At 37.5% G+C, this 12839-nt stretch overlaps 1 protein-coding gene across 1 annotated transcript in view; it reads left to right on the top strand.

Moving 5' to 3' along the window:
* ROBO1 (roundabout guidance receptor 1) overlaps positions 1-12839 on the top strand; it is a 321785-nt gene that overhangs the window by 291353 nt on the left and 17593 nt on the right. Inside the window, exons 20-23 of the mRNA XM_050915366.1 lie at positions 3350-3504; positions 6882-7217; positions 9679-9786; positions 12479-12623. Of these exons, the coding sequence (XP_050771323.1) occupies positions 3350-3504; positions 6882-7217; positions 9679-9786; positions 12479-12623 (744 nt within the window). The remainder of the gene's footprint in view (positions 1-3349; positions 3505-6881; positions 7218-9678; positions 9787-12478; positions 12624-12839) is intronic.

The following is a 12839-nucleotide window of genomic DNA, read 5'->3' as shown; positions in this document are numbered from 1 at the left end:
TATAGTTGGTTCACAAATACTACAAAGAAAGAAAACATTTATTGGAAAAAATTGCTGAAGACATAAATGGCTTATAAGGTGACTTTTTAAGAAAAAATCTTGCTGTGAATGGAAAACAGTTAAAGCATCACTTACAAGAGACGGGGCACTGAAGGAGAGGGAAACAGGTAGGTTTTAAATTTAAAGCCCCCCACTTTGAGAACCTAACTCATTTCAGACTGAGGATTTAACTAAAACATGTTTACTGGGTTTACGTTATTACTTAATGAATGGCAATGGACAAAACAGTAATTTACATTTCCTGTGTAGAGGTAGAGTTTTATTCAGGAGGCAAAATAATGGTTTTAGCAAAAAGGCAGGTCAAAGCAGTGTCACTTAAGTAGCACACCTTTTTTTTTCTAGGTCACATTCAAGCATGCCTTTTTGTAAGCATCTCGGTTAAAGATTTGGCATGACGCTGAAATAAACTCTAAAATCTCAGGAGCAGCTGGGCAATAAATTCCTACATCAATTCCTGTTTCACAAGTGGCATCTTGTGATTCCTAATTTGCAAGACCATACAAAAATGCAGTAATGGTGAAGATTAGGCATAAAATTAAACATTCCCGCTCTACTTGAATGCTGTGCAGAGGCGATGCTACTCTGCTGCTGCTGCTGAACCTGGCATGTTAAGAGCAATTGCAGATATCTCTGTCCAGCGCTGTATGCTGCTGTGTTGTTCTGGCCATAAAACCATGGAGGAAAACCTCTAGAACAGTTACCATGTGACTTTTGAATGGACAAATCCGTAAATCACTGGGTTGCTGCCTTCACCCCAGGATAGCGAGAAAATAAGAGAGAACAGAGATGAACCCTCTCTTTCACTGACAAGGTTGTTCAAAAAGATACACAGTTAACATCCTTTGTGTTCTTTGTGCCACTGTGCTTTCTTGCTCTTCGCATAGCACAAGCTAGACAAAGCACACTCACATAGACTCAGAGGACAGAAATGAACCCAGAAGTGTCTACACTGTATGCAGTCATTTTGGTACTGCTAGAGAAGCAGCATCATTTTTTACTGTCCTAGTTTTAAGGATCAGTGCCACAATCTAGCAGTGTAATTGATTCAAGGTGCTAACATCTATGCTTCTTTTGTTCATTTGCATATATAGTATTTACAGGATGTATGATGTCCCATATTTTGTAGAATACGAAACATACTTCTGCAATGTAAAAAAAAATGTTATTTTTACATATGAAACCTTCCTCTGATTTCCAAACCTAAGGTTTTCACTTCCTTACATTATATTTGCAATGTTTTGGAGAGGTTTAGTATTTTTGCCAAGTGCAGTTATGCGAGCACGTTAAAGCATTATTCAGAATTCAAAATGTCACAGTGATATATTTCAACATAATCCCCACTTCTGTGATGCTGAAAAAATACCCATTTCTGTGGCAATCCCTTTTCTAGACAGGATTCAAGTAATGGTAATTGTGGTGGATTGACTCCAGCCAGCAGCTAGGCACACACACAGCCACTTGCTCAGTCCACCCCTACCCCAGACCCAGTACAGTAATTCAAGAATTCAAGAAATTTGCTGCAAAGGTTAAAGATCTTTGGCAATTATGATCTCCAATCATCACCAGGCTATGGAGCTGTAATGCAAACGTCTCTTGCCTACAGGTCCACCTAAATGGCTCCAATTAGTAGTTTTCGTCTACTTATATACCTCACACCACATTTCTTACATGACAGCAGGTGTGAATGCAAAGTAAATTTTAGAAGCAAAGGACCTTTAACTCTCTATCCAAAAATCCAGTACACAGGTCTTGAAAGTGCTGAAACATTCTGGAAGGCTTTGTCTCCTCCAAATGCCTGGAGGTGTGATTTCATTGTAAGAGCAGAGTGGTAGGGAAAAAGGCAGAGTATTTCAAATCAGCTGGCCTGCTCACAGGACTACATAGCTGTACGTTTATTTCAGATTTACAAAAATACTTGTTTAGTGTATGTGTATTGGCTGGTTTGTTCGCCTGACAGTAAGTCAAGCCTCATCACCTCCTATGTTAAATTGTCAGATGACATAGGGAGTACAGAAATATATATACACATATATGTATAGATCTTTTAAATGTCATTCTAAGACTATGACTTAAGCCTGCGGCACTGACAGACTATATCCCCCACAACTAACTGCATGCAGTTTGTATTCTCAACTTGCAGTTTAAGAGGATTAGCATATTTTATTTTTTAAGAGTGTCACATCTAATATTATGGAGAATAGTTTCTGCGCTATTTCAAATGGAAAGTTGGCTGTTAAATCCTGTGATGAAAGAGACTATGTTCCTTTTTTTTTATATATATGACAGTGGCTAAAGTTATCTATTTTTAAAAGCACCTTAGTTATCAAAGGCAATTTTAAGTTGTTAGGGGATGCTATTTATATGGGACTTTATAACATACCATTGCATTGTTAGTGTGAAAACTGAAGAGGCACCAAAGATTCTACAAAACATTCATCAGAGCATCTTTCACACTCACACACACACAATAGAAAAATTCAGCAACTTAGAAACCAAAGAATGCTATTTCTTTCTGCTGATGGCAGGAATACACTTTATTCCAAAAGCAGCCAGTATGCAGCATTGATATCTGGATATTTGTAAAGGTGTTGGGTATTCCCAGTTACTTTAAACTTGCTTAGGAGCTGCTGCTGTTCCACCCACATAAAGATTAAGCAAGTGGCTTACTCATTAACAAAGATGTGTCGCACACTCAGTATGCTTAGTGAGATCCAAATACTCCCAAACGACAGAAGTTTCTGTAATCTGCTGTTCCCTTTGATCCACTACAGTAGTACTATCTGATGGTGAGGAGAACTTGGCTTCATAAATCACCAAGAATTTGGGAGTATTCACATCCAAACTCGGCTCTTATTTCCATGTATCCATCTCGCTTCCATGTGTGAACTTTTTGTTTGTTTGACTTGCCAAGTTCCCCTTTTTTACCTCACTTTCTTTAAGAAAGGGAGAAGGGGCAGAAAAATAAAAATACAACCTTCGCAGAAAAAAAAAACACACCTACAACCAAAACCAAAGTGACAGGTAAAGGGTGCACACCAACGTATATGTGTAGTTCAGCAAACTGAGCTGATGCTGTCCTTAGCTGTTCACTTCAGCGTGTCTTAGCAAGGAACAGGTTATATAGGAAACTAGAAACCATTAAATAATTGAATCAAGCTGTATTTTCCAATGCTCAAGCCTTTAAATATGTGATACTATTTTGTAATATCTAACCTTTTGAGAAGAATAGAATTGCAATGTGAAAATGCTTTTGTTTAATTTTTGAAATGACCAAGCTTTGTTTTTAAAGGCCAGGACTCCTAAACATCAGTGAACCGGCCACTCAGCCATGGCTAGCAGATACTTGGCCTAACACAGGGAACAATCACAATGACTGCTCCATCAACTGCTGCACCTCTGGCAACGGAAACAGTGATAGCAACCTTACGACGTACAGTCGACCAGGTTAGATATGTTTCTACCTTGCTAAGGAATCTTCTTTACAGAGTATATACTTCTGATACCTGAGAGAGTGTACACATTTGTTTGGTTTTTTTTATTTCCAATGCATTTAGACTTAATATAATTTCTCCTCTATGCCACGATTATGCTTTTGGTCCCTTTTTGGATCCTTTTTTTCGGTGCCCTTTGGATAATTGGAGCAAGCTGTAGGCTGAAGGAGCCTGTGCAAAGTTCAATGTTACCAAAAGTCACACTGAACTGATATGTTTCAGCATCTGAGAAAGAGCAGATAAGGTCATTTTTAGGTTGTTCTGTACATCCTTGTTGCTTGGATGGAGAAGGAGAAGTATGAGAATGACACTAGTGAGATTTTCCTTCTGGTTTGGGTGTGATGGGAAGCAAGAAATAAAACATTGCCACAGTACTTGCAAGACAGTCAATCTACTTCGGCACATTCAAAACCTCCCTTGGGGTGCCATTCTGTACAAAATTGGATAGCCGGTTTTCTGTTTAGGGTGTGTGGATAAAAAACTTAACTTCACACTCTAAAAGCAATTATGAAATGTTAGGTTAAGTGGTAGTTCCCGGGAGCTTGGGCAGGACTCAGAGTGCTCTTGAAAAAAACCTTGTGAGTTCCATGGGAACACAGTTGGGGAAATATATCTGGAAGTACTAATTGTTGCACATTTTGTTTTAAATGGACCTTAGGTTCCTTTTGTTTTAACCCAGTTTGTGTTACTGGTGAGGAATGAAAATGAGTCTTTTCCACTACCAGCATCTCTAGCTGATTTTTGCTAGTAGCATTTCCCAGCACTTCAGAGAGGGAGTATGATTACCTATAGTGAAGTTGCATAAGTGCAAAACAGCATTACCTCCTGTAATTAATGTGAAACCAGCCATAATGTGATGGTGGTAATTCATCTCCTGCAATATGCTGTCTGACAGTGACCAGTGCCAGGTGCTTCAGAGGAAGGTGAGAGATTTTAGTATTAGAGACTTGTATCTTACCCTGCCCAAGGATATCACGTCCACAAATACCTATATAAAAAGATTTCTGATACAGAGATACTTTATTGTGGCAAGTACAGACATACCAAGTTCTAGTAACTGAAAGTTAACAAATTCAGAAAAGGAAGAGAGTGCGCATTTTTGGGGATTGTAAACTATTATAACATCTTGTTATGAGGTGCAGTGGATTATTTCTCAATTTAGCTTTTATATTAAGCTTGGTTGTGTTGCAAAGCAATTCCTTCCTTTTGTGTAGAGCTTATGAGCTTGAGGGTCAGAGAAGATGCTCATAGTGGTCTCTTCTGTCCTGGAAAATCTGGCAAATATTCCTGATTATGTCAGCGTGGGCTTGGCTTATGCTCTGAAGCAGCAGAGTTGGATATCCCCTCTATAGCTGTGAATATGCTAAGTAACTGTGCATTTTTAATTTCTTTTAAGTATGGTACTGTCTTCCAAGTCTACAGAATGGGAACGGATTGTTCTAAAAGTAGATGCTATAAAAAAATCTAACAGAATAAACCTTCTGCTATATAGGTAAACCAGTTTTAAGTACTTTGTATGAGGAATTCTAATGTGTCTATGTAAAAAAATGTACCTACTGCATATACTGTATCGATGATACTGCCCTACACACAAATCGGATGTAGCTGAAAATGCAAGAAGGTAAAAATGTGTTATAAGTGACTCTGCAAGGATATTATAGCAAAGCATGAGGTATTAGGAATGAAGAATATGCTGGATATATAATTGCCCAATATAATACAATAGACTTGGAAAGGAGGAAAGACTAGCGTGGTTTCAGTAGGTGAGAGAAAAAGCAGAAATGAAAACATTTAAAAAGTAGAAATCAGGAAGTTGAAGACTGTGAAGCAATAAATAACAGCTCACATAAGAAAGGAAAATATATCAAACAGTAAAACCTTCAAAAAACACAAGCTGGGGGGCATGAAATGTGCAATGATAAGCTGTTATGTGGCATGTTCTGATACTGTTCCTTAATCAGTGAAAATGTGGATCAGTGGTTTTCTTCCTCAAGTAGTATTTTATTTCTCTTTTTCAGGAAATATTTATCGAAAAAGATGTATGTATCAGGGAATATTTTTGAAATTGAACATCCTCTATATTTAGTAGTTATTTCATCTAGTATAATGGTCAAATCCTGAATTCTGTACTTAGTTTTACTTGGCACCCTCTCCAGTACATTAATTGTGGCCACAGGTAATGGACTTCAGGTTTTGAATCAAACTCATTAGCTTAAATACTACGTCTTTTAAAAGAGGAAAACTGTATTCCTGGTGATTGTTATGTAATTATTGATGCATTAAGCAGCTGGCAAATGAGAATTTTTGCTTAATGATCGTTGAATGGTAGTTTCGCTAAGGCTTCTAACTTAGTGCCACCTTAACTGTGCCGACCCACAGACTGTGTTATTCCATTCAGTATTCTTCCCATGGACTGGATATGGAGAGGAAAAAAAGTGTGTGGAGCTGCTGTCACGCAGAGGCAAGAGAACGCGGAAAGGCAGGCACACTGGTTCATACAGTAGTGGCCAGAGCATCAGTACATGTCTAATTTACTCTATGCAAAAGTGGTGATCTCATGATGCAATAACTATTAGAAGAATGAATTCATGCTGTCTGTATGATACATATTTAGCATACAGGACAATGGTATTATTATGGTATTACTTATTTTGCAATATCCAAAGCAACTAAAAATTAGCAAAAATTCCAGATTGCTTTCCTGTCTTTTTGTTTTAAACCAAAATATAAGATTGTACAAGGAAACAATGATCAAATAAAGACTTGCTACTGGGTACTGAGTTACATTTCACATTGTACTGTTTCTCTTTAATTCTGTTATGTGTAATCATTTTTCAGTCTGTTTTATAAAAATCTGTTGTATCTCTGTTTCTTATCACAAGTACAAGAAAGTCTAAATGCTGTTGAGATGACATGAGATGACTGTCATGTTTAGTTATTCCCACTATTAAGTTTTGGTTGATTTTTCCTTTCAACGCAAATTATTTTAATCACAGTTATTGATTGGATATCTATACTGCTTTGAGAATAATGTCTAAAAATGTGAATGTTTATATGGCCACTGTAGAAGAAGCCCAGCAAGGTAAGTCATTGTAGATACAATTCAGAAGGTCTGAATTTACAGTGAATCAAAACAGTGAACACTACTTTTGAAGCAGTAGCTTATAAGGTAAATAATATTCTGTAAATTATTTAGTTAATTACAGTATCTCTGCTTCATGGATGCAAGCCATATAGTTATGCACTAAAAAATTTTTAAGGGGAATTTCATTGAAAGCATAGTGTAAGCGAACAGAATGACCTTTTCTTTTTTCTTTCCTCTGTGGTTAGCCGATTGTATAGCAAATTACAACAATCAGCTGGACAACAAGCAAACAAACCTGATGTTGCCTGAGTCAACTGTATATGGTGACGTGGACCTCAGCAACAAAATCAATGAGATGAAAACCTTCAATAGTCCAAATCTAAAGGACGGAAGATTTGTCAGCCAGCCTGGGCAGCCCACTCCTTATGCCACCACTCAACTCATCCAGTCAAATATCAGCAATAATGTTAACAATGGCAGCGGGGATACGAATGAGAAACACTGGAAACCCTCTGTTCAGCAAAAGCAAGAGGTTGCACCCATACAGTACAACATTATGGAGCAAAACAAATTAAACAAAGGTGAAGAGCTTTTGGCTTGTTTCTCCTCTTTAGGCATCAGAGGAGTTTTGACCTTCTGGTGCTGGGAGTCTAAAGCTTTCAGGTTCAGCAATTACAGACTTCTGTGGTGCTTTTAGACTTCTCCCTCTTTGGATTTAGAAATCCACAGTTAGCAGTGTCAGAAAGTTAATTAGCACCACAACAACCTTCAGATATTGAATTTATCATAAAAAATAACAAGCTGTATCTTTAGAAAAGAGCTAAATAAAATATATTTCCTATGGATTTGAGATTAATTTAAATTTAATAGTAGTTAAGGGATTGGTTAGGACAGAGGCCAGATATTTTATTCATAAGCCAGATGCATGGTAGTCACATTATACTCTACCTTAAATTTTAAATAGGTCAACCCACTCTTCCCAGTCGTGGATGGAGACTAATTAAATCTACATGTTCATGTAAACGAATGAAATTTTGCATATCAAACTCTGTAAAATTGTATTGTGTTGTACACTGGGGACACAAATGGAGTGATCCAATTCATTTTAGACTTGTTCCTAGCAAGCCTTCGATTCACATATTGAGAGGCAATGCTACCGCACACGGTTTTGGAAACTAAATTCCTTTGTTACCCTGACTGAAGTCTGTGGATCCAGAAGCTAAAAATAAATTGATTTCAGTGTTAACGGGAAACATCAGAATGTGCTTTTCTGGCCTTGAGGGCATGTTTCTTTAATATAATGTGTGGGAGTTGGAAGAAATAGGTATGTGATTTCTTGCTAGTCCTCCAGGCTACCATGCAACCTCTTTTAATAACCTGATTTGCAAAACAGTATCCCTAGGAACTGGACCCATTCTAACTTGGAACTTTTTGCATGGATTGTTGTAACTCAGGTGATCGCATAGCGATAAGTTATCCAGTAAAAAGATACGTTTCATTACAGGAATGTTGATTTCTCTACCGGACCCATCTACTCACAGAGGAGTTCAAAGGGCAATATAAAATGTGACACCTTCCCTTGATATAAACATGTCAAAAGAAAATTCAATTTTTGTGGCTCCTTACTAGAGGGTGAAAGCTGTATTTTTTTGTAATTATGTTTTCTTTCATGAACTGTGTATTACATATCTGTTTTGGAATTAAAACATGTTCGGTTTTTATGCCCTGGAAGATACTGCATCTTTCAAACTATGTATGTTACAGCTGCATATTCTCTAGCATATTGTAGTGTGGAAAGGCCCCCTTACAGTATTGTCTGCTGACAGTCATATATACATATTTCAGAGTGTTGATTTACTGTTTATCCTCTGTGTAAACATATGCGGTATGTAGGGCTTCAGCGTGGTCTCTGGAATGCAACTAGGCTGAGAAACTATTACAGAATACACTCTGGTGTGGAATTTATCATTTTGCTCTTTTTCCCATGCTTACATTATCATGAACATTTCTGCAGCAGATGGGGACTGGATTCTTAGTTTTGTTTATTTTTGTTTTGATTTGCTATTTTATGAGTCAATATTCTGATCTTGGTTTTCTCATTTCCTAAGTCAAAACCATCTTCCTGATGATTATACCTATAGCTTTCGTGATGGGAAATAACCATTTTGATGAGTTACATGCTGTGCTTCATTGTCACTACTTTATGTCCAGTGATTCTGTTTATGATGCAATTTTATTTGCTGTATGAAGAGTAACTCAGCTCCTTTCTGTTCTCTGTAAATTGTAACTCCTTTTTGGCATGAGAGTATTGTTTTGTCAGATGAGTATTTTACTTCTGATAAAGTTTTACAGATCTGGTTGCCAAATCTAGATTTAAAAGTAACATGTATATCAAGAGCTTTGGAACTGGAGAAGGAAGTTATGGTAACAGCCATTAGCAAAAAAAGGCCCTGCCTGTAGCTAGAACCTGCATGACCCCATGTAAATAGAAATCTTCTTGGAGCCAGCAGGCGTTAAACAAAGACCTCTTCTGTTGTAAACCAAATTCAGTGGAGCTGCATTGTTGCTCCAGCAGATCATTCAGCCCTTGTAATACACGGCTGACTCCTATGTGGGTTTGTCACCTTTGAAATACAAAAAGTAGCTACCACAGTCCATTGGCTACCCTGCATGTGTAAATTAAGCAGAGACCGTGGAAAATCAATCAAGGTGACAGTCTATTCGTATGCAAAATGCTCACGCAGGTTGTATATATAGCCACTGAGACTTAATTGTTGCAGAGGCATTGCGACAACCCTGTGCACAGGATTTCATTTTACTTCATTTTTGCTGTGGAGCTAGTAAGTTCCCATGATTTTCCTTAAACTTACAATTAGAGACAAGATAAAAATAAAACATGATTATAGGATGATTTTCCTTTCAAAAAATGAATTTATTTCTTCCTCACTATTTTCAGGAGATCTTACTTTGTGTTATAAAGCAGGTGTATAAAAGTAGATGTGTTTCTGAAGGGTAGCATTAACTATACTATTAAACTTGCAGATTACCGGGTAAATGACAACATTGCTCCAACTATTCCATACAACCAGTCATACGACCAGAATACAGGTGGATCCTACAACAGCTCAGACAGAGGCAGTAGTACATCTGGTGAGTATCTACGGTGTTTTCTGCACCTTAGGTTTTTTCATGTTTGGACGCTGCAGCCGTGGTTAGCACTAGTTACTGGACTTACAGAAGGGATGACGGGGAAAGTCGTACAGCACAGGGATGTTAAACAGCATAAAAACTGGCCCAATAGATGTCTATATTTCTGTTGCATCCTCATGATTGCTTGGTGCCATCTAAATGTCAATTAAGTAATTGATTGTCCAAAATTATGAAAGCCATGAAATCAAATAGAAGTTGGATTTCCTAATGTTAATGCCCTACTGTTTAATATTACCGTCTCCAGATGGGCAACTCATAAAAATTCCTTTTCAGCTGTCAAAAAAAAAAGAGGATTTTAATTTATGTATTACCTTCCTGGTAGTTTACTGACTTCTTTTCCATCTCTTGGATCTACTCACCCAAGACAACCTTATTCATGAACAGGCTCAAGATACCAGAACGTTTGAGTGATACCTAACAGAACTGCTTTAAGAAATTTTTCATTTTTAGAATTAAACCCATGCATTTTATTGAGCAAAAAAGCATGCATGCATACATAAAATTTTTATAGATTTCAGTGGCTATATGTCAAAACTAATCTTGTACATTATTCAAGTGTAGACAGTAGAAAATTATAAATTTTGTTTCTCATCGACATCTCCTATGCAAAATATCTAAAAGTCCTTTGTAAAAATCTTGAAACAAGATAGCTTTTTATGCTGGAGAATGCTGACCAGTGCACTGAAATTGCATTCCGTACTTTGGAACCACAGAATACGGTTTAATTCAGAAGTTACTGCTTCTCATCATGGTATAACATGTTAACTTTCAGCTTTGATTTCTGGTAGAGGTGTGTGAAATGTTCAGCGCTAAACCAGAAACTACGTATAGGCTTGGTTTGGGGCTTTACTGTAAGTCTGATACTTAGCCAATGTTTATTTACATCAAGCCAATTATAGGGTGAGTTATGGTCACAGTCAGCAGCGCCCTGGACTTTACATCTGCTAATCAAGACGAGGACTTTTCTTTTCACCTTTTGTTCTGCTGTTGCCTTTGATAGTCCAGTTGCCTTAATCCTAACCTGCGCTCCGTCTTGACCGATTGTGACTGAGGCACAGCAGAGGCATAAACATGTAGATGAACCTGCTGTGCCTTTGGGTGACCTGAATTCTCAGTGGCTGGGGTGAGATAAGCATGGCTCCTGATTCTCCCAGCAGCTCAGGGGTGTTCTGGGAGCCAGCCTTTTGCCCGTTCCCAGGTCTCCAACATCAGGATGTCGTGCTGAGCCTGTGCTTAATGACGTTAAGACCTGAAATTCTACATGAAACATCTCAGGGGTATGAACCCATGCAAATTAAAAATGAGAAGGTGGTATTCTGCATGCCGACACCTATTATGGTTATTCATAGTGCTGACGATTTATAGTCCTATACCAAGGACTCCAAGCAGGAATGAAGCAAGGTGACCAGAGTAATAAATTAATTGTGCTGAACCTAGTATATATCATGGTGCTTAGCGGAGAGAATGCAGATGATGATTGCCTTGGGATAGTTAGGGTCTTGCTTGACATACTGAGATACCAGAAAAATAATTGTACGTAGCTAAAACATACTTGTATCTGGCAGCTAATGTGGGACAATAATGAGCAGAACTACTGTCCGTAAGAATGGAAAATCTGAGACAGCAGAGGTGAGAAAAACAAGCTTCCTAAGTCTCACTGCAACATATTTAATCATGTGTATAAGGCTTAACTATGGTAATATAAAACCATGCCTCAGTTGAAGAGAGAAATGTGAAGGATTCTAAAACATTCTCAAAAATATGGTGACTTTATCTACAATTAAAGAAGTAACAATAACAAAGAAGGATAAAAATGTATACCAAGGAGCAATGGTAGAATCAGTTCTCATCATAGCCATGTCCAAAGTTAAAATTCAAGACCACCTGAATAATTGGTCTTATTCAAAGTTATTGGAACTGTTAAAGCTGCATTGTTCTATTATGAGCTATAATTTCCCAATAATAGTAGTTGAAAACATTTGTGCCATACTTCATCGATCTTCTTTCTCCTTTTTTCTGTTATTTTAGTTCTTCCAGCAATTATTTTCAACTGCACCTGCCATTTAGACTAAAACTAGTAATTTCATTGTGCCTAAAATGTTTCAGTGGACAAGAACAAATTACATATATTCATTGACTTAATGCAACAGTGGAACTTTAATAGATCATATCTGTATCATATTGTATTTTGGGTTCCAGCAATTAAATAGTATAAAGGCACTTTAGAAAATATGTCTACAGCTCATTTGTTTTAGATGATAATCTATAATGTAATTAATAGAAGTAGGAATCTCACTCTTAATGACATTGCTTGTGAAATTCATTTATGGTTTTATCACATTTTGGCTATTTATTAACAATTCAAGTTTTGTATCCCATGTGTTTTTTTCCATGCTATGTAAAGTGTCTGGTTAAATTCAACTGCTTAAAATGTAGAGTAATTCTACAAAGAAGCTACAATTACAAAATGGTGTAAAAGGGAGGAATGCCAGTTTATTCCAACTCAGCACAATAGTAAATTCCTAGAGAATTCAAGAGGATCTGGGAAGGACTATGGTTATTTTGTTTTTCAAAGCTACTGGTGAGGAGATACTTAAAAGCATTACAAATATGCACTGCTTTTTATTCACAGGGAGTCAAGGGCACAAGAAGGGTGCTCGGACCCCAAAGGCTCCCAAGCAAGCTGGCATGAACTGGGCAGATCTTCTTCCACCCCCTCCAGCACATCCACCTCCCCATAGCAATAGTGAAGATTACAGTCTTTCAGTGGATGAAAGGTAAGAAAAATGAATACATCATCCATTTCTCACTTTAATCACTAGTTAATTGAACTGTAATTTGCCCTACAAGCTGGCAGTGAGACCTTCCTTCAGTACTGTTCTAGGTGCTCCTCATCTAGCTGTAGTGTGGCTATTTAGAGATCACTTACTGACAGTGGTGTACATCCACTCAGTACATCCTTACTAAGCTGTTTTCAAGAGCACGTATAACTG

Source organism: Gymnogyps californianus, chromosome 1 (genome assembly GCF_018139145.2).
Source record: "Gymnogyps californianus isolate 813 chromosome 1, ASM1813914v2, whole genome shotgun sequence".
Classification (NCBI taxonomy): Eukaryota; Metazoa; Chordata; class Aves; order Accipitriformes; family Cathartidae; genus Gymnogyps; species Gymnogyps californianus.
This window is presented reverse-complemented; position numbering and strand designations above follow the sequence as displayed.